The 21,945-nt window shown below is 45.0% G+C and overlaps 1 protein-coding gene across 2 annotated transcripts; it reads right to left on the bottom strand.

The window, feature by feature from the left end:
- Positions 1 to 273: 273 nt before the first annotated feature.
- On the bottom strand, positions 274 to 2,559 carry DLX2 (distal-less homeobox 2). Of its 2 annotated transcripts, none has more exons than XM_074548493.1 (3): positions 2,061 to 2,559; positions 1,675 to 1,862; positions 274 to 1,402 (listed from the first exon to the last, which is right to left on the bottom strand). In XM_074548493.1, exons 1-3 carry the CDS (start codon positions 2,383 to 2,385, stop codon positions 1,088 to 1,090), a joined length of 828 nt encoding a protein of 275 aa, XP_074404594.1. In that variant the 5' UTR covers positions 2,386 to 2,559; the 3' UTR covers positions 274 to 1,087. The 2 variants fall into 2 exon arrangements, with proteins under 2 accessions (XP_074404594.1, XP_074404595.1); XM_074548494.1 differs by having other exon boundaries at positions 1,675 to 1,859.
- Positions 2,560 to 21,945: the final 19,386 nt, after the last annotated feature.

The following is a 21,945-nucleotide window of genomic DNA, read 5'->3' as shown; positions in this document are numbered from 1 at the left end:
TGTCGCTGGCGCCAGCAGGCGGGAGAGGGGGAAGGGGGGCGGCTCTGGGCTGCTGCAGGCAGCGCTGAGTGATTCATGGCCTCGCCAAGAAGACTGTCAGGGGCGAGATTTTATTGTAGACGGGAAAGAGGGGAAGGAGGAGGGAAGTTGAGGGCTTGCGGCAACTGTTACAGTGGGGACGGGGTGGAGGGGACGCGGCTCTCCCTCCCAGCGAACGCCCGGGTCCGAACCGACACCCTCAAATTTCCCCATCCCCCAAAAACTCAGCGTGGGCACCATGGAAACAATAATTTATTTAAATACTCTCTGCTTATTGTAAAAGAAACATTAATGAGTGTATAAGTTTTCCATAATAAATAACCAAAAATACTTTTTTTTTTTTTTTTTTCCCACGACGCTAGACATCAAAGAGATCAGGGGCATGACAGTGGCTCGGTTGCCGCCGGCGGGGGAAGAGTGGAGGGGGGGCTGGAGAGGAGAGCTCGCTGCGGCTGGCACCCGACGCGCGGAAGCCCCGTCGGGGCACGAAACCAGCCCGGAGGCAGCGCACGGGCGGGAGCCGCACCGGCACCGCCGCCTGCGGCCGGCCCCCGCCCCCGTTTCGTTCATGGCTAAAACGGATACCTCAAACACGGGAGGCTTCTGTTTTAAATCTACATATAAAAATTATTTATCTTTTTTTTTTAATAGTTTTATTTTTTTAATCCCCAGCATCAACGTGAGGTTATCCGCAAAGGCACCTGTCAACTTTAAAAAAAATAAAAAGTAAAGTTAACCAGAGTTCTGCACCGATGGTTTGATGAAAATACCCGGGAAGAGGAGGAAGATGGACGGAGAGGAGGGAGAGAGGTGAGTACTCGTTTCGCAGCGTGGTTGTTTTCACGGCGGGAGGGAGGGAGGACCCCACGGGGCCGAATGCACACGGGCCCCGCCGGCGGCGGCAACGGGGCGGGACGGGGCGCGGAGCAGTTCCTCTCCGCCGGGATGGCCGAGGCCGGAGCCAGGCTTCACCAAAACACCAGTGCTGCACGTCGGTGCCCCGCGGCTGCCGGGTGCGGCCCGCAGGCTCAAGTCTCTACTACGGCGCCTAGAAGATGTTGCCGCTGCCGTGGTGATGCGGGGGCTGCGCCGGCTGCGGGAGGGGAGCGGCCGCCGGCAGGTGCGCCGGGCCGCCGGGGGCCGGCGGGTACCACGAGTAACTACCGAGGAAGGCGGCGGCGGGGCTGGGGCTAGCGGTGCCGGCGCCTCCCGCGGTACGTGGGTGCGGAGCGAAGTCCCAGGCGGGGGGCGAGGAGGGAGACGGTGGAGAAGAACTGGGGCGGGGAGGCGGCTCCGCTGGGATCTCTCCGCTTTTCCACATCTTCTTGAACTTGGAGCGGCGGTTCTGAAACCAGATCTTTACCTGCGGGGAGAGGGGCGTCAGGCGGCCGCTGCCTCTGCGGCGCCTTCCCGGCGCCCAGACCGCCCGCGACGGGGCAGGGACGCGCAGCTTTCGCAGCCCCGAGCACTCCCGGCGCTGCCTCAGCGGCGCTGCCGCTGCGCCTGCACTCCCACCCCGGGCCGTCGAGGCGCCATGGGCCGGCCTTCCTCCCACGCTCGCACCCGACTCCGCGGAGGGCGACAGGCCCCGGCGGGGCGGGACGTGCCCGGGACCCCGCGGCGGAAGAGCCTTACCTGCGTCTGGGTGAGGCCGAGGGAGGCCGCCAGCTCCGCTCTCTCAGGCAGGGCGAGGTACTGGGTTTTCTGGAAGCGCCGCTGCAGAGCCGCCAGCTGGAAACTGGAGTAGATGGTCCGGGGCTTCCGCACTTTCTTCGGTTTCCCGTTCACGATCCTGATCTCCGGCTCGCAGTCTTCCTTCTCTGCTGCGGCAGAAACGGCAACCCCAGTGAGGCGAGGCGCCCCCACCACCTCGGGCCCTGCTCGCAGCTCGGCATCACCGCCCTCCCCGTCGGGGCGACCCGCCGGGAACGAGCGCTCTCCCGGCCCACCCCGTGTCCAGAGCCCCGATCGCCGCCTCGCCAGGCTCACCGAGCCGTCCCCCTCGCGGGGCTCGGACGTACCAGAGTCATTGTTGGCTGGGGAGGCCCTACTGCCGTAGGGCCCGTAGGAGCCGTAGGCGCCCCCGTAACCCACGTCGTAGGCGGCCTTGGCAGAGTAGGGGGCGGTGCCGCCTCCCGCGTAGGGGTAGGAGTTCACGGGGCCGTAGGGCGGCCCGCCCGCTGCCCCGTGCTGCTGGTTGGTGTAGTAGCTGCTGTCGGTGGCCGTGGAGACGGGCAGCGTGGGGGACTCCTGCGGCTTGTGCAGGCCGCCGTGCTGGTGGTAGCTGCCGGCGGAGATCTGGCTGGTGTGCATGTCCGGCATCAGACTCTCCAGCACGCCCGTCATCCCGCGCCCCCGCCCGCCGGGGCACGGGTCGCCGCCCCGCGGCCGTCCCCACCGGGGGCAGGCGGTCAGAGCCGCGCCACCATGGCGAGCCTCGCCGCGCTCCGCCGGGGCGGTGCAGCCGCGCTCCCGCCGCCGCCAGCGGGACGGACTGTGCGCGCCGCGCGCCGCCGGGACGGCATTTAACACCGGTCACGTGGCGCGGCGTACGTCACCTAGCAACAGCCAATGGGGAGCCCGCCCGCGCCAGCGCCCCGCGGGCTCGCGGAGTGCGGGACGGGAGCGGCGCCGGGCGTGGGGACGAGCGGCCGCGGGTTCACCGGCACCGGGACCTTTCCCGTCGTAGGGCTCAGGCTGCTGCACCTTTGGTTGGACGGGGCGGTCCGATCCGCACCAGCGAGGGCTCGGTGCCGCGCTGAGCCCGGCCGCTTCTGCCGTGCTGTGTCTCTGGTGTGTGCCCCCGTCTGGCCGGCAACCCTAGGGAATGATCCGCGTATCGGTCCCCCCTAAACGGGCATCCCCACGCGGGTGGAGCTGGGCGGCCGCGTTTGGGATCCTTCTCAGTTATTGTGCCCCCGGGAGAGCGTGCACATCGCAGGAGATCAGTAACCCGCTCTCTGTGCCAGAGTGGCAGAGCTTTCCAGTGAAATCTCCGTAACATTTGGCGCGGAGGGGCGACATTCTGCCTAGCACGCGTGTTTTGTACAGCAATTGCTGAAGGCGCCCACGGGACGTCCTTTCACGCGGCAGTCCCTAACGGCGCCTGATGCAGCCCAGGCGGGGCCGGAGGTGCCAGGCACCCGCGAGCAGCCGCCTGTCTCCCTGCCCTGTCCGCTGGCCGTCGCACCAAGGCCGTCGGGGCCGGTTGCCAGTCGCGCTGCCCTTGGCCGCCCTCTGCCGGGGACAGCACCGCTGGGCAGCAGCAGGAATAGTGTCTCAGGTGCGCTGAGTAGCGCTTCGGAACTGATTTTTACTCTTGTATGTTATTATTTTCCTCGCTCGACTGTCCCGCCGCGGAGCGGGGCTGCCTGCCAGGGAGCGCGTTCCTTTCGCTGGGAGAAGGAGCCCGCGCTGCCGGCGGCTGCCCCGGGGGTGCGGCCGCGTCCTTGCGGGAGTCTCAAGTGTGTTCAACGCGGGCAGGGAGGGAGGCGGCACTGGTGCGAGGGTGGCTGCAGATGTTACCACAAAAAGGTAAAAAGGTAACAAAAAAGGGGAGAAAAGGTAAAAGGTAAAAAAAAAAAAAAAGGTAACAACAACAAAAAAAAGGGTCCGGCCGCCGTCGTGTTGTTCGCAAGGGCCGGGGTACGTGGCGTACCTGCCGATCCCCGCGCGCCCTGAGCCCGCCCTGCCTCGCGAGCCCGCGCGTGCCCCCTCAGGCCCCCTCCTCGCGCTCGTCCCGCCCCGCTCCGCCCGGCGGGGGCCGCTCCCTCACGGCGCCGGTGCCGGTGCCGGGCATCCCGCTCTCGCCCCGGGTCGGCCTCGCCCCGGCGTCGGCCGCTTGGAAGAGGATTGTGGCTGGAGCCTGATCGTGGAATCTGTGCCTGCGGTGTGGCGGCGCTGCGGCCAGCGCAGGTGCGCGGGGCTGGCCCTGGTCGTCTGCCAGCGGCAGGTGGGCCCGTGAGTGGGGCTGCGGGAGATGGGGCGCTCGGCTGAGGCGGCGGTGAGCCCCGGGCACGGCCTCCGCGGGAACGGACGTGCCCAGAACCCGTGATAACGTTATCCCGTTATCCGTGATAACGGCGGGACCTGGCGGCCGGCCCTGCTGGGCAGGGGGCCCGGAGGGGCCGGAGCAGCGGCGGTCACGGAGAGCTCGGTGCCCGCAGCAGTGGCTCTCGTGCTGCTGACTCTCCCAAGTATAGCTGGTGCTTAGTGCGAGAGAAAAGCGCTTTCTGCAATCGGCACTGTGATCCCAAGGCATCTTCGTAGGACTGTTTCTGTCCATCGCTGGGTGAAGGCCGGCAGTCTGAAAAAGCCGCTGGCTGGCACGGGAGAGGGGCAGACAGCGTTTGGTGGCTGTCAGCAAGCAGCAGGACAATCAGCTACCCTTCATTAGTCACGCTTTGAAGTGGGTGAGATAGTTGAAAAAATACAGAGGTGAAAGGACACTTCATCTCACACTGAGGATTTAATACAGCAAAGGACTTACTTGGGAATCTGTCTTACTATGTGGCAATTTTTATTTTTTAATGAAATTAAATAGTGCTATATAGCATGTACATGGTGATCTGTACAAAAAGTAAAAGGCATGATTTTGTTTTGTTTGCCTCAGCTTATATGAATTCTCTTTCCTGTGCAAGTTGTTACTCATAAGTTGATGCAGGGCTCATAAGTTTAAATGATATTGTCAAATGACAGCTGCTCCAAAGTCTTATGGCTTTATTTCTGAAGTTTTTTTCCTTGTGTGGAGGCACAGACTTGCTGGAATGACCACTGGCATTTATTTTGCATTCATTTACTTTGCATTTATTTGCATGACTGATCTTGTTGATCTGATTTTGTTATTTCTAATTTACTTGAACTTTTCTTGTGAGGTGGTTGTTTTAAACACCAACTTGTATTAATAAAGGCATGATTAATGGAGAGATGACATCAGGCAGCAGGAAGAAAGGAGAAAGACTTTTTTTAGGTGAGAGACAACTTGACTGTCATGAATGTTTTACAACACACTTCTCTGAATCAGTCATAGTTTTATCAGGAGTTTAAAAAAAATAATGGCATTAGGCTTGCCCAGTGTTTATGTGTTTTCATGTTCTTGTGTTGAGCTAATAATTTTAATTCTGCTTTTTTTGCCCTTGCTTTGGGAATTGTGAATGTTACATGGCTGGGTAATTAGAAGAGACACAGAAAGACTGAGGAGTGAGGGAAAAGTTGGAGGAGAGTAGGAGTGTTTTGTGTACCTGCTGTTCATACTCGCAATCCTGCCTGGTTTTGGTGTAATAGATCATGTGTTATTGTTTATATCACGTGAGAAGGAATGTTTGTATGATACAAAATTACATCTTATACACACTGGTCATTCAGTTGCAAGTGGGAGGATGCTTGCCTTGCTGCAGAGCAGTTCAGTGATGAAAAGTTTTGGTCATGAAGTTTGTATGAGTATACAGCACTTACTGCTAGAGGCAACAAAACAATTGAGCTGGCTTTGTTGTTGTTGACTTGTTTGTTTTAGAAGCATCCTCATGCTGACTGTGGGCATATTTAGTTTATGAAGTATGGTAAACACAGTGTGTTTAAACACAAGAGAGGACCATCAGTCTTCAAAGTTATCATCTCCAGCTGATCAGCTTGTATTAATTTCTTATTATTTTTAAAAAAAGGCAGTTGTATGTGATTCATAGAAATGGCCGTGGTAACTCCAGGCTGGTATATTTTGTTTAATTTTTTTATTAACTATTATTCCTATGATTCTCTTCCTGAAATAGACTTTGTCTGAGAAAAACGTGAAAACACTTTAGGGCTGGTATCCTGACTCAATATATGTGGTGTGAATTTAACTTAAGGATCAGTGGAACAAGTTGTTACGCAGTGTTTCATCTCAAGTTTCACTTGAAGAGAACGACACTTAACATTAAGAATGAGGTTAATTTTTAATCTGCTGTATTTTTAAATATTATTTTATCCATTAGGGTCCACATTTGGCCATGCCATTTCATTTACTTCAGCAAGAATATGGTGAATCCTAAGAGACAGGCTTATTATTTCTGATAATATTGCACAAAAGTAGTTGGACAGTAGTCTCTACTGCAGTGGCATGTTAACAAGTATGGATTTCTTTCCATGGCAAAGGGAAATGCTTTTCAGTGGACTTCTAGTGATGTAATGCACGGTGTAGTTCTGAGTATTTGCCTTAATAATTGAAGAGTAATATAATCATGTGCCAGATGAAGCCATGAGGAGGGTTTATGCTTGCACTGTACCTATGAAATCTGGTATTACACTCGAGAGTGATGGTAACAGTTCAGTCTTCCTTTTCTGAGGGATTAAGTGTATCAGCTTTTGGGAAATTGTACGAATCTTTTCAACACCCTTCTGTAAGCTTGCTACCTGCTGTGCTTAGTTTCAGAATCCAGCATTATCATTTTCCTCTCTAAAAACTGTTTATTGTCTCATTCATCTGTACATCAGATTACTTCATTCCAAAAATCACATAACTCTTCTGAGAAGAATATGCCCCCTTGTGTGGCTCCCTGAGGATTCCTTTCTTAGCCCCTTGTTGTAAACAGCTTATACAAGCGTGACATGAGACATGGGTTCTGTAAAATCCTTTCAGAGTTGTTTATTAAGCTGTCTTGGTCTCAGATTATCTTTCTCAGTGATGATTCACTGGCAGCTCAGCACCTTTCTTCAGCAGAAACCTTAGCAGACTAGAGCACAAACTGTGACTTTTAATAGTGGATTAATCTGGTATTATTTAGCACAGGTGTTTCTCAGTTGTTTCCTTGCACAATGTTGAGGAAGTGCACAGCCTGATGCATTGGAGTGAATGTCTAATATCAGCACATTCTTGGTTCTAATAATTGCTGCAGATGCTTGGTGTGGGAAGGAAGGTTTGTGTGCAGAATGTGAAGGCAGTAGAGCAGCAGTCCTTGTGGGTTTTGGGAACAAAGCAGAGCATGCCCAAACAGTCCCTCTTGCCTCCTTTAAGACTGAAATTCTACCTCGTTCTGCAATAGGGCTCTTGGACATGTTCTGATCATCTCTGGGGCTTCCATTTTTTTTTTCTTTACCAGATGTATCGTAAGTAAAACTACTGACAAAACCCAAACACTGTGTGCTTTTTCATGGTGATTTTGTGGAGTGTTTTTTTTTTCCCTTAATAGAATGAGATTGGTAGAATAGCTAGAAATGAATCGTTTCAATGGTGTTTTGTGGGAATGTTAACTGGCCAGAGGCCAGGCAAATGATACAGGGCAAGTGCTTGTGAGCCCACTTTATAGTGGATTTGAGCACACTCAGGTTCAGCCAATAAGAAAATCTTTGCCAAAAGTATTTTTGTGTGAATATTTGGATGAAACAAAACTCTTTAGTAAGAGCATGCATGAAAAATGCTTTCAAGATGAATCATTAGATAATTTCTAATATTGCTGTAGATGGCAAGTGTGAGAGAAGCTGAGAGGCGTATTTTGTGGGAGCAGATTTAAGCTGAGTTGATCAGTTGTATCATTTTGAGCTCTTGTTTTGCACAGGTAGTAGAGAACATTTTATTTTTCCTCAACTGTAACATCTGTACAATCTTTACCTGTGCAGTCTAAGCACAGTTTAAGCAAATTTCAACACTGGAAATAACCTAGACTGCTTTGGTGTTAGCTTAAATGTGATTATTTGAAGGGTTCAGTTTAGTGGACAATGGTGTTTGAAGCCCAGAAATGCTACATCCCCTGTGTGTACTGGATGAGTTTTGATTTGTAGTGCCAAATCAGTCTGAGGTGCAGAGTGTGCTTTCTTCTGCAGGATCTTGTTTGAGCTGACACCTCCTATGACTGGCAAATAATAAAGTCTGTTCCTGATGGAAAACATTAATATCTTGCTTGGAAGGAGGACATGTGTGTTTTGCTTTAAAGAAGATATGTACAAGAACAAATCTTGTAAATGGATTATACAGCTGCAAAGTACTTGGGGCAAGTCCTAGACTGCTACATTCCCATCTGGAATGCTGCACTAAATTGGCTCAAATTGTGGCCATGCAAACTGCAGAGACTCTTCATGGGAATACCTGGACATATGCCCTGGGATTTGGCACTGGCTATTCCCAGCCTTTGTAGGCATCTTAAATATATATATATATATTTTTTTTAAGTGGTGAAGTAAATGTGATCAGAAGTGAGTGTGTTGCTATGACCTTAACTGGTGAAGCCACAGCTGTTCCATGAACTGGTTGGAGGACCTTTTCTTCAGGCTGTGTAGCTGAAGTCTGTTGTGTAAATATGACAGAGAGGGAGTTTTGGGTAGTGAATTGTCTGTGAGGAGTGCTCAATCTCATAATCTGCACACACATCTATCTTGAAACTGCTCCTCCTTGGAAGGAAAGGGGTGAAAGGAACCGTGTTCAGGTTCACAAGAACACAGTTCCTTTCACCCCTTTTGTTTTCTTGTGCTTGCTTCACATACAATATTGGCAGGTGATTTGCACACATATTTAATCTCGTAGTATTTTTCCTGTTGGCAGAATGCCTAGATCTGAGAAGTATATGCCTTTTATGAACACTGCTGTACATCTAAATAAATTAAATTAGAATTTTGCTTTTTACCTGTATGCATGTCTGTCAGGGGTTAGTGTTGTCACCTAAGGAGTTCAAGCACCTTAATTTTTTTTTCTTTTCAGCTTGGAAGCTAAGAAAATATCTAAGAAGAAAAGGTCTTGAAAACTGAGAGAGCAGAGCAACTGCCAACATAAAATGGTAGGTGGTAAATTAACTAAGTAAATTCTATTGCCTTCAGGTCCTCTCGTGACTCAGTCTTATGTGACTTTGCATGTAATTTGCAAAAGTAGTTGAAAAATTGATTAAGAGTAATGTGAACATTAACGTGTAAAGAATCTAAGTGGCCACAGGGTGTCCCCACTGTTCCATGAGGATGCATCCTGCTAGGCCATTTATCCTGTAGTACAAAGCTTGACACACATTTTAAATATGCTATTTTATATGTTGTAAGTTTAGCATTTGTCTTTATATTTCCAGTGCTTATTTGTCAGGGCAACCAAATAACATCTAGTCTGATGGAGGGACAACAGGAAAAAAGGAATTGCTTTGCTTGATTTCCTTGCTTTAGGTCTGAGTTCTCTTTTAACTTCCAAAGATTGGGTGTGGACAGGACTTGATTTTTCTGAGGTAACAGTTATTCATTACATGTGAGTGAAGTTTGGTTACTGAAATTAGAATGAGAATTTTTTTTCAGAAAGATAGTTTTCTGTCCACTTTAAAAGCCTGCTACAGGAGGTTTTCATATTGACCAAGAAAGTGAAGTGACATACTTATCTAAGGACTTGTCTGAACAACATTGGTGGCATCAAATTAAGGGATGGCAGTAGAAGTAATGTTTTTGGTCTCTTAGAATAGTTTACTTTAGATATGGTTTAATTTAAGCAGAAGGGAGGCATTCTGCACAATAAATGCATCCAAGGGGGAAGCTGGTGCAGAGAACAGCTACAGTAGTACAACTTACACTGAATTCTGAGTAGTGTATGTGTCCCAAAACTCTGAATGTACGGTATGTGATGGATCAGACTGTAGCTGATACTGCACAAGGATATGTGCTCCACTCCTGCAAGTGTTCAAGCCTGGTCTGGTGGAAAGTGTCCCTGTCCACAGCAGACGTGCTGGGACTAGATCATCTTTAAGGTCCCTTCCAACCCAGATCATTCCATAATTCTCTAAAAAGTATAAAGCATAAAGAGCTCTGTGTTAGGGCTTGGACTTCATATTTTACTAAGACCATGCTGTTACATGGAAGCTGATGCTTTCCTGAGGAATTCTTTATAGCTACATTAACGATATCCAGTTGCCTTAGATTTTTAGTACCTCTGAAAATCACAAGATGTGTTTTTAAGTCAGATAGTATTTGAGATGAGAAACAATTACGTTTTGGGCAGTCTGTTGTGCCTGAAAATGAAAGCTGATTACTAAGTAGATAAAACGTTCCCAGTGCTCTTGGAACCAAAAGGCTGCAGTTGCAATAGGGTGTGCAAGGTACATGTGGGCTGGGAATTGGTGCATGGGTGACTGGGCTGTTTAAGCCTTGAGTGGTCAGGTTTTGTAAGGAGCCTGCAGTGCTAACAGTCGAGAATCTTGTATGGATCTTAGTGCTTGGAAGAATGAGCTACATTGCTAAGTGCACTGCAGCAAAGGAAAAGGTTACCTTACAAATGGGACTTTTTTATGCTCTGATTGAAGAACTGTGAGCAGTTGCTCCTGGACAATGTGAGACAGCACATATTGGAGGAGTAATTGCCATTTAGACATAAACTGTACAGTATGAGGGTTGCATGCTTGCTTCATAATACTCTTTGTGTCCCCTCAGTTGCCGTCTTCTTCTTTTTTTTTTTTTTTTTTTTGTCCTGCATACACATACCTTCCTGGAAGGGGGAATAATTAGTGCAACTTTTCAAAGAGAGAGCTAGCTTCCCAGAGGTTGTGAATTTTCTCATTTTCTCATTCCCTGGCAGGAAAGAGGCGGGAGATGGAATATCTCCCTAGGTGGGTTCAGGTTATGTTCCCCATCTCATTCGATACATTTGTCCCTGTAAATGGTTAGGAGTAGGCAGCAATAAGAAATGTCATCTCAAGCTCTGTATGTACAGTATGGCCATGATGGCATGTCTCTTTCAGCTTTGTGTGTGGCAGAGGAATGCAGTGTTGCTGTGGTTGGAGTATAGCAGCTCTCAGCTTGCTGTGGTAATGGGGATTTGGATATTGCTCTCTCTGACCTGAGGAAATGTGTGCCATGTCCTCACATGTCCAGCCTGACTTTGGAAAAGAAAGACTGTGTGGGGAAAATTGCATGTCCAGGTGATTTGCCTTCAGGTTAGCTGGTCCAATCTTGATATAAACCCAGGAGCAGAGACAGAGAGGAAAGTATATTCATAGCCATGTTGTCATGAGAAAAAAATTTCTCCCGGGAGATGGCACATTTCCACTAGGTTTGTGACAACACAGCTGTGTTGGCAGGCAGACTCCAGCCCCCTAGGGGGTATGAGAAGGAAATGCTGTCTTTCACCTTTCATTCATCCATCGATGAAAACAGACCTCTCCTGGCAAACTCTGGGATGAAAGGAAGCATTCCTTTAACTGTTAACTAGTTGTGGCTGCCAGTTGGTACTTACCTAACATACCTGTACATATGAAATTCTGTTATGATATCAATGCTTGGGAAGCTGGGGAGGGAAGGGGAAGGAGAGAGCACTGTCATTTCTCAAATGAGGTGGGGGAACAATGTGTTTTAAAGTCCAGAGAGCTGCTGTTAAGCTGAACCAGAACTTACTTTACTGTTACTAAACTTTTTTGTTATGTGTGAAGAAGGCATTGAATACTTTTGAATTCTGAAAGTATCCTCACTGTTCTGAGGCGAACTGGATAGAGATAAGTAAAGAGTTTGTGAGAATATCTCTCTTTTAAAAGAAAATGTGTTTTTGTTGATCCCTGGTTTACATGACCTAGTTAGTTAGTTAGTTAAGGTTTTTAGAGTTCTACAGATATTTAATAATAACTTGGTGTTGTAACTAGGAGTTCTTCAAAGAAATACCAAGCTGCAACAAATACATTACCATTGATGATTTAGTGAACTGACAGCAAAGGTAAGTAAGGCTGCTGTGCCAGCTTCTGCCCTTTTTGCCTTGCTTGCTTGCTTCATATGCTGCCCAGCAGTTGTTTAAGTGTATTGTAGGTAGGTAAGTAAATGGAACCTTTATTTTTTCAGGTGATATGTCTGACAGCTAGCTGTTTTCTTGGGGCCTCTCATGCTATTATTATTTTTGTTTTCTTTTGACAGCAGCTCACCTGATGGAGTCAATGTGGTGTTTTGGACACAAGTCTAATGCCTATTGTTAAACCAGGAAGTCAGTCATGCATAATCTCTTGAATTTTAGTTAATCTTAAAATCTCTTATATCTCTTATTCTTTCTTATACCATTTTTTTTTTTTGTGGTAATGTGGTGGGTGGTTCTTTTTTTGTTTGTTTGTTTTGTTTTGTTTTTGTTTTCACTGTAAGGGTGGGCCCCATTATAACGGAAGTTGTCAAGGATGCAGTTATATTTAAAACCACATTGAAGAACAAATGTGCATCATACGTGTTCCTTAATTGCACAGTGATATATAACAACACTCAATTCATCCACACACACAAACGTGGGGCTTGCACTGGCAATTTTAACAGGACATTCAGGAAACTTAGTCTTTTTCCCTGGTGATGGTATCTGAAAGTGAAAAACATGCCTATATACTTATGAAAGCTGGCAAAAATATCTCTTATACAATAACAATGGTTATCCTCTTGCATGCTTACTCTCTTCTAGTATGTATTATTGAAAATGGATAATTGAATTTGGAGTCAGTAGAAGCCCCAACAGTCTTCATGAACAATGTGAAAAATACTTTTAACAATTTTTTTCGAGTAGCTTTAACCTGTACTTTAGGATAATATCAGGAATTCTGTGTCAATCTTCTACAGAACCTGCAGAGGGAATAGCAACCATCTTGTAGACTTAATGCAGCTCCTTCAGGAGGTTTTCTGAAAGTTGTGTTTGGACTTAGTATACACACTGTGTTCATGAAGAGAAGTACCCCTGGGCAATTTCCTACTTGCATCAGGAATTTCCATTCTTGCCTGAAGGAGAAAAACAATGCCTGAACTTTCTTTTGCATGAAATTGAAATCTCAAAACCGTGCCATTACCAAGTGTGTATAGTGTGTTTCACTGGAGCATGGCAGTATCTCTTGAAAAAACATGTTACTATTGTAGCAAGATGGTTAATAGATGTGCCCAGTTGGCTGCACTGTAGATTCATAAATGCTGCCTTAAATACCTCCCTCTCATGGCTTGTTTCCTGAATTAGTACTCCACCTGAGCTTGAAAAACTTTTAATTTCTTGGGATGTTTCCAAAGTTCTGGTATCACATCTGTGAGAACAAGACTTCAGAAAATCCTCCTCAACAAAGCATAAAGGTCTACAGCTTTTTCTTTTATACAATATGTTGAATACAGAATTTGGGAATGTTTTGTTATTGTCTCTTGTCATTTGCAGCATACTTTTGGGCAAAAAACATTTTTTTTGTGCTAAACCAGCTCTGGAGTTAGAGTAGGGAATTTATGAGCTGGGTGCAGCTACAGGTGCTGGTGTCCCATGCCACCAGGGCTCATCTCCTTGTCATGCTGCCTCTGGCCTGGGTGAATGCACAGATAGGGCAGGAGCCAGGGAGGAAGCTCCCATCCAAAACAGTTGCTGAGGACAGCTCTGCACTATGATCCCTGCTACTCAATGGGCCCACTGCTCCAGTGTCCACCCTGGCAGGACACAACTTGTGGGGACAAGTGTGGCAAAGCCAGTGGGACTTGTGCACAATGGGGACATTAAGGGGTGGGTGAAAGGAGATGAAGAAAACTGGTCTAGTGGAATGTATCCCTGCCTGTGGCAGAGGAGTTGGAGCTAGATGGTCTTTGAGATTCCTTCTATGATTTGTGGCTGATCTCCAGTAGCTTCATAATGCTGTGACCTCTTCTGAGGTACAGTAAAATTAAAGCAAGAGCAATGCACTGTCACAGATCTCTGGTGTGATGTCTACCAGTGTGTTGCCAAGCAGAGATCTGGACCCTGCCTGATTTGAAAATTGTTTTGATTTGATAGGTTCTAGCAGTTCCACTTGTTTCATATCTCTACCATTGAATATCACCAACTGGGAACTGTGTTTCTGTAGAAATGACACATTACATATTTTTCTTAGGATAGAGCATACCTATCAATTTATAGATTACTTCATTAAAATATTCTATTGTTATTACATATTGCTTCATCAAACAAGGGATTAACATTAAAGATCACACACAGAGGAACAGTGTTTAGTAATGCATAGCAGTAGCAAACAGCATTACTTGGCAATCTGACCACCCAGCTTATAACAAAGGCTTTGCCTTTCACATCAGTGAGATCTTTGTATTGCTGCCAGCATGCTTTCCACAATACTGCTTCATGCTTGTGTAAAACTTGTGAGAGGAGAAGGCTTAGAGAAATAACAGGCTACGCCATTATGCATCAAGATTATACTCTATTTATCATAAATGACGTGCTAAGCACTGGCTAAGTCATCAAAGAGATGATGTGTGTGAGTGGATGGCTGTGTGTTTAACTTCTTCCTTGTGTTCCTTTCTGTAATATTGGTTTTGTTGTTGAACCTGAGTACTTTCACTAATACTTGCTCTATTTAGCTACTGCCAGTTTTGACTGAGCACAAGCCACAGTGAGTAGAAATTTTCTAAATGTGTTTTTACTTAGCTATCTGAGAACTAATAAAGTAGTTTTATCATTCTTACTTGGTATGTTCAAGCAGTTTCCAGATTGCTTGGATTTGTACCTCTGAAATGTGTTTGATCAAGATTGGAGGGTGACAGTTTTAACAAATATTTTAATTCAAAAGAAGTCTCTTATTTAAAATTAAGTAGCTTCTTCTCTATTATATAGGTGTATAGCAGTTTTCCCCTTTTTCTTATGCCTTTCAATGATAGGTTTACTTCAAATACACCTTAGTTATTGCAATGGAATCAAAGAGATTGCGGTATGTGTCTGCATAGTTAAACCAGTGTCTTGACTTAAAGCTGGCAAGAAAATAATTAATGACTTCAGCTTAAAAGCAAAAAACTTAAAAGCAGTAAAACCACTTTATTTTGTCTGGAAAATCAGGAGTCTGTTTTACAAAATAATCTGGAGCATTAAGGAAACTTACAAGTCATTCAAACACTCTAATGTTACCCAAAGAACAACTAGACACCATGACAACTTTATTTTCAGGTAAAAACCCCACAATTCTTCTTCTCAGTGAGCATTAACACATTTTATCTTAGGCAAGGAATGCCAACATATTCGTATTACAGAGAAAGCTCTGCAGCAGAAAATAATAGCTTCCTATTTCCTTTACAGCTTAGGGGGAGTATGTATATTTGCTATATTTACTATTTGTATATTTATGTGTTCTATGAACACTTCAGTTTAACTGCACAGGAGACTTTTGAGGACAGTTGTTTCTTTGTTTGGATGCTAAGACTTTGCTGATTTGTTTTTTATTTATTTTGTTACTGCCAGTCAGTAACTATTGAAGCTGATAAGCAGTACTCAGCAATCAATAAGCTTGCTTTCAAGGCTGACTGAGGTGCTGGTAGTAGTGTCTGTCAACCACAGCTGTTGTCTGTAACACCAGTTCCAGATTTTATTTTGGAAGCCTCAGATGAAGTCACTGCATGACTAAAAAGAGCAACAAGTGCGAAGAAATAAAATTCTAGGATCCTAATTTTTACACTTTAAGCAAACAAAGGAATCTGTAATCTGCTACAAAAATGTGGAATGAGAACTGAGAAGAAACAAAGAAGCTGCAGTAATCTGAAAACAACAGCAAGTGAACTAAGAGCTGTGCTCAAGGGTTAGGGGGTTTGCTGACTTTTAGACCTCTGCCTGTTAGGTCATTAATGCCTGGCTTCAACCTTTGATCTTTCTGCAATTCTGGAAGCTCTCTTCATTTTTTTCCAACACAAGGCCAAAGTTGTGCGATTACAATGAGGCTGTTGTACTGAACATCCCACATATGGATGCAACACAGAAGATTCTGAGAAGTGGCTTATGTTGCAAGAATGCAACAATCTACATTGTAAAATGTATATTAATCTCAAACATCCTTTTTATGTGATTAAGGTGTTATTGTTTTTGTTTAAGAGGAGCTTTTTTTTGAGGAGGGAAGTTGCACCTCAGAACAAGATAAAGGATTGATAATCTAAGCTCCACTGTGACACATTAGGTGGAGAGGAAGGGGCTGTTTGTCAGGCCAGGACTACTGGGGAGCAAAGCTCTTGGAAGACAGTGAAGAGCAGCAACATGAGACTACCAAAACATGGGGCCTGCAATGCTGAAGTATGTCATAAGTGCAATGAAACTCAAACACCCTTACTGTTAACTCCCAATAATTTTATGCCTCAAAAAACACCAGAGTTGATAAATTGTGCACAGCAGATTAATTAGAGACTTGGCTAATTTAAAATTACACATATCTCAAGGAGAAGTATGTCCTCTGGGGCAGGGCAGGAAATGCCAGATATATTTCTGAAGAAGTGTTCCCCTGTTTAATTTTTAGGAAACATTTTCCCTTGATATTTGGGTGAGTTACATAGTAGTTTCTTTAGTGGTTTCTTGGATTGCCATGCATGACAGCTTTCCCTGTTGATTTTTATGGGCCAGATTCTTGGCCATTTCAGGGTATCATTGACCATTCAGGAGCATGACTGTAGATTTGGGGTACAATATAGAGATTGTAAACACCATGGCTTCCCCAGTGTCTTTGTGATTGTTCTGATTTGTGGAGTAGGGTCAATGTGGGAGCTCTAGCCCCTTTCCTGAGGCTGTGAAAGAAAAGAACTTGGAAATACCTGTATTGCCTGATTACCCAAAGCTACCCTTTTACGTATTTGCTAACATGTTGCCCTTTCCTACTTGTATGGAAATGCCTGATTTTTTCCTAGCTTTGCTTTTATTCTACTCCACCACCACCACTGACAATCTGAACCATAGGTCTAGTAAGCTAATTGTTCCCAGAGCACAGTTTTTGAACTACTTTGCCAGCTCTGACTGAAGTACAGACATCCCGTTGGTGTTGCAGCACCTCTTCATCTTTCTCCTCATCCGTATCTAGTTTGGATGTGCTGTCCATCTGTCCGTCCTACTGCCCTTGTTGTCCTCAGAGAGCCTATCCCGGAGTAGTGGGTGAAGCACGGAGTCATGGAAACAGGAGCTGTGTATTCCACACTCACAGGGTCTTGGAGCATGTTGGGGCTGACTCCAAGGCAGACTGATTCAAGCTCAATCTTGCCTTTCAGGCTTAACCACTGGCAGGCTCTGTCTTGTCCCACATACCAGCACCTGGACTCACATGGGGTTAGGGAGGAGAATCCCAGGATGTCTGTGCTGTAAACAAAAATGTAACTGTGGAGCCAAGTACTGAAATCTTGTAGGCTGGAAGAGTTGTGTAATGGAATTTCAGCCAGTTCAGTCCAGTGACTTTTTAATATTTTTATTTTTCATTTCACTTAGTCTAGCTACCAACCTACTTAGCAAACAAAACTGACAAAAGGTGTAATGAACTCTAATTAGAAGGAATCTTAGGACTAGTGTAAGCATTAATAGCAATAGGAAAGTTAGGGAGTCACATTTTAATTGGAGGATGGTATCAAAAATATTGCTATTTAAAAACAAATAGAAAAAAAAAAAGCTTGCTTTCTTTGAGATCACTCACTACCAAATATTTTTCTATTTGGCAATTATATGCTTTAAAAAAAAAGAATTAAAAAAAGAGCATGACAGCACAGCAAGGCTTCCTGTTAAAATGTGATATCTTCCTGCACAGTCAATAGGCAGAGTGTATTTACCAGGAAATTACTGAAAATCTTCCTGGAATATGACAGATGACCAGTACAGAGCCAGCTATCACCGAGATTCCTGGTAAATGTAGACCTTTAATAGAATCCAGTAATTGGAGATTATTTTAATTAGCTGCAGCTCTCTTTTGGGGTTCAAAGAGCTGGATTAGTGACTTACCACTGTCAGTTGGAGAATTTAATTTACATACTGTTTCTTGCTGTGTTCATTCTGAAGAATGAAACTATTTGTTTCGTGTTGTTGTTATTTGAGCACTATCACTTAAGCAGTACAGCATTAAAAAATTAATGTTCTTTAACAAAGTTAGGAACCCATAGCCCTGTGAATTTGGCTCATCTTTCTGCAGTGTTGCTGTGCAACTGTATGTGCTTATCCTTGGCTACACTAGGTTTGATCAGTGTGAGTTTGCAGGAATGAATAGCTGGCCCAGTGAGGTCAAATTTCTTGTGGAAACTGCTGCTCTGTTGCAGGGACTGCCAGTTTTTTCAGGAACAGAGGAGGCAGATGGAGCTGAATATGGTAAAGAACTGATATTTTTAGTGTTTGGGAATGGTTTTATATGTGTACATTTTTAAAAGTTTGTCATGGTATAGACAGCCTCAGTATGTAAAAACTGCAGTCAGTGTGCCTTGCCTGTGCCTTTCAGAACAAGTAAAGCCAGCTGGGACCCTGGAAATCAAGAACAGGCAGGATGTTCCCTTTGCAGGAAGAAGTATGCCTGTTGCTCTTAAAACCCAATAATTAGAGTTACTGAGTCCAGCTAGTCTGCTGTGTGGGTGGGGATTTGGACTCATGGACGCACTAGAGGTAGTGTTTCTCCTCCTTTTTAGTTTTCCACAGCTTAGTGGTGCAAAGACACTCCCTCATATCCCGAAGCTGGCTGTGATCCCCCAGACATCTTAGTCCTGTGTTTGTGCTGCAAAGGGCAAATCTGCCTAAGCAACAGTAAAGTCATCCCTGTCCTTTGAATCAGTAATGAACTAGTGCTGAGCATTCCTGTGCAAGGTGGGGTGAGGGAGGGAAAGGCAAGTGAGCCCAGAACATAGCCCACGTGCTCAGCTTGAGCTGTCTCTAGTGACCACTAACTCTTCCAGCATCACTGCTGCTTACCCTTAAATAGCTCATCTACTTCTCTGGCCTTGTGTGGCTTATTTCCACTTCATGTCGTGCTTCTCATATACCTGAGTACCAGACCCAGGGGCACTTGAAGTCTCTCACAAGTTGGCTGCAGTCACATTCTCTGGGTGCAGTCACATTTTCACCTCTAAACTTTCCCCAGAACCCGTGGTTGGGCATATTAAGTAAGTTTTAATAAATCCCTAAAAGAAGTCAAATTATGTGAGATGAAGTTCATGCTTGCACACAAACACCTCAGATTCATGGTCACATTGACCTGGCAGAGGCTAGCACTGTGTCTGAGCGAGGTGGTCTTGCTCTCCTGGTTGCTCTTTCTGTCTGCTGTACTGACCCCTTCCTGTGCTGGCATAAGTGTACTTGTGGTAAACTGTGCATACAGCAGAGTGGCTTAATAGTGAAATGACAGTCTGGGTGCCCTTAAGTAGTGCATTTCTGTGTGCAGTTGGCACGCACAGAGTTACGTAAATCTTAAGGTGTGTTCAGGAAGCAGAGTGAGACAGTTGCGTGGCTTGAGGCATAGGACTTAGGTTTGAGAAATGCGTTGCAATGTTTTCGAAGTGGAGGAAAAGGGAGAATTGGCCTCACCCCCCCCCCACCCCACCACAATTGTCCCTCTGACTTGGAAACATGGGTTTGAGCTGTAAGGGTTGATTTGAAGATTTCAACACTAGGCTCCTAAATCCCTCTCAATGCACTTTGTGTCTATGGAGTGACAGTACTTAAAGATGGAATTTTTTAGTAGGGCAAGTGCAAACTCTTTCTAAACAGGGAAGACTTTCAATACTCAGACACATTTTTCTATAACTGAAATGCTGCATCTCTTGTGTCTCTGGTATATGTACCTTTTTCTAGATTGTTTCCAGGGGTATGCAGGAGAGAAGTAGTTAACAGCAGAGGACACTTTCATGGGCTCAGGAAGGACAGGAAACAAAACCAGCTATGTAAAAATGTGAATGATCTCTTTCTCTCCGCTGTTTTTTGTTCTTTTTACAAGGTGATGGCAGACAGTGACTTGCTGGACTTCTGTTTCAGCTGCTTGTAATATATTCCAGCATTGCAGAAGATACAAAAGCCATTATACTGAAGGTGTAAATTAGCTTGCACTCAGGATTGTTGCCAGATCACAGAACAGTGTGTGAAGCATACCAAATGATAGAGTCGAGTATGCAGCAATGGTAAGTTCAGAGAGAGGCTGCCACCTTTTTGCTCCAGTGATACAATTGGCAAGGACAGAAGGTGCAGCATCTTGGAGCTATTCATGAAGAGGAGAGAAAAAGGCATTGAATTAGCATTTAGTGTCTCTAGCTGCCGAGCTGTCTCACTTAGGCTGAATATCACTGCCAGGCTGTGTACTCTCAGCAGCGTGTTTTGGATTGCAAGGAGGCTGGGGAGGAGCTGGGAGGCACCAACTATGTGGCAGAGTGTGAAGGCAGGAGCTGGCTGCCAAGTGGTAACTTCTGCTGGATAGTTTGAGCATCCAGCCCTTCAGTGGAAAGCTGCTTGGGATGTATATGAAGCTAAATTGACTAACAGAATTCTAGCTGAATCTTCAGGTTTCAGCTCTGTACCATGATTAACGGAAAGACAAGCCATCCAAGAAAAGTCTGCTTCCTTTGGAGTAATTAAGTTCTTTTATAAACTGCATTATCCTGACACCTAGGAATCGGGGACTGTGCTTGTGTTGTACAGAACAGACGCAAGGAAATGTAGGTCATCAGTAAATAGCTTGTTGATGAACACAGTTACTTTAGCATATTTGCAAAGCTGCATTGCCTATTTTTTTTTTTTTTGCAATAGTGTATCAAAGGTTTCATGTTAGATAGCTGGGTATATTTATTCTGTTTGCAAAAGCTGCTTGGTGAATCCTGTTTTGGTGCAGGCTGGTCTTATTTGGACTCTTATGTCAATGAATGTGTGTATCAAGGTACCCTTAAGAAACTGGAGTGTATATTAGCAAATTATTATCCTTAGAGTTGTTATGTGGATTTTTAGGTATGCTTTAATCTCTTACTGCCTCTTCCCTAGAAGATTGGTTTTTAAGTAGCAAAGCTGTTTAAAGCTTCTTAAGTTTTGGGTTTTGTTCTTTTTCAATTTAAGAGGAAAACACTATGTGCACTTTTATCTCTTAACCATTGTTCACCACAGCTGTAACTGTTTAATAGTTTAAAATATAGCCATTGTGATAGGATCTTGTTCTACAATGTTCAGCTCTGACTCTGGAGCTAATTTATTCAGTTAATCATTAAAAGAACAGTGTTGCTGACTAGTAACAAAGCAGAGTTTGAGATTGAAATGCAGCTGCTGCACAACCTAAGGTGGAAACTAATACAGGAATAATAGCACTTGGCCACCAGCTAGTTAAGAGTTGGATTTTATATCTGTTTACTCTTGGAAGTGAAGGGAGAGAGTAGCTTGGAAAGAGGAAAGAAAGTACTTCTTAACTTTCCACATGATGTAAACTCTATCCAACCCCTTTACTGTGATATGTAACATTTAATGCTATGTATTAATATAATATATGACAGATAATGTTAGAAATTCTTGTTTACCTCTACTTGCTTAAATATAGAAGAGTTTATGGCACAAGCACATTGTTCTGACCTTCAATGTTAACATTAACTGCATTTCCCAGTACCCACTCTCTGAATCATAACTGAAAGACCTTTGATTTATGATAATGTAAAGCACCTCTTTGCATTTTGTGTTTTTTTATTTTTTTATTTTAACAGCTGAAAAGTAAATAATATTTAACACAGCTGCATTTAGTAGTGATAGAATAGGATTCCTCCTACTGAACAACAGTGAGTACTGGGAGAAACCTGCATTATGTAAGTATGATTTTTCTGGCTAAGGCCATGGTTATCCATTTTGCAGCTGAGTTAGCCAAGTGTTTAGTATAGTCTGAAGTAGGAGCAGGCACACTGTAAGGAAACATATTGCTCTTGGTGTAACATTATCTGGCATTAGTATGTATTTTCAAAAATAATTCTACAAGGAGGAGAACAATACTGTCACAAAATAGTTGCAGCTTTTCTGCCAAACCTAGCTTTTCAGCAGCAAAATATGTTTGAGAAATATTTTCTTTAATTTTTTTTTTCTGATTTACACTTCATCCACAGTCAAACTTCTCTGTGGTTTTAATTTAGTTTCTGAGTCATAGTTCTTCTTTCTCTTCTTAAATAACAGCCTTCCTAGTTTTGAGAATAGCAGTACTACTGAACCTGCCAGTTCTCCTCTTCTTCATTGCATTGTGCTGCTGCTCTGCAGTGAGGGTCCAGGTGCATCTACAGCCTGGGAAGCAATAG

Source organism: Zonotrichia albicollis, chromosome 10 (genome assembly GCF_047830755.1).
Source record: "Zonotrichia albicollis isolate bZonAlb1 chromosome 10, bZonAlb1.hap1, whole genome shotgun sequence".
In the NCBI taxonomy this organism is placed as follows: Eukaryota; Metazoa; Chordata; class Aves; order Passeriformes; family Passerellidae; genus Zonotrichia; species Zonotrichia albicollis.
This window is presented reverse-complemented; position numbering and strand designations above follow the sequence as displayed.

What these genes read in the sequence shown, in the direction of transcription:
- DLX2 (XM_074548493.1), bottom strand. Translation starts at nt 2,385, where the DNA reads ATGACGGGCGTGCTGGAGAGTCTGATGCCGGACATGCACACCAGCCAG. An exon ending in CCCAGCCAACAATGACTCTG is followed by an intron (nt 1,863 to 2,060) that starts GTACGTCCGAGC and finishes TTTCTGCCGCAG; the next exon opens with CAGAGAAGGAAGACTGCGAG. An exon ending in TCGGCCTCACCCAGACGCAG is followed by an intron (nt 1,403 to 1,674) that starts GTAAGGCTCTTC and finishes CTCTCCCCGCAG; the next exon opens with GTAAAGATCTGGTTTCAGAA.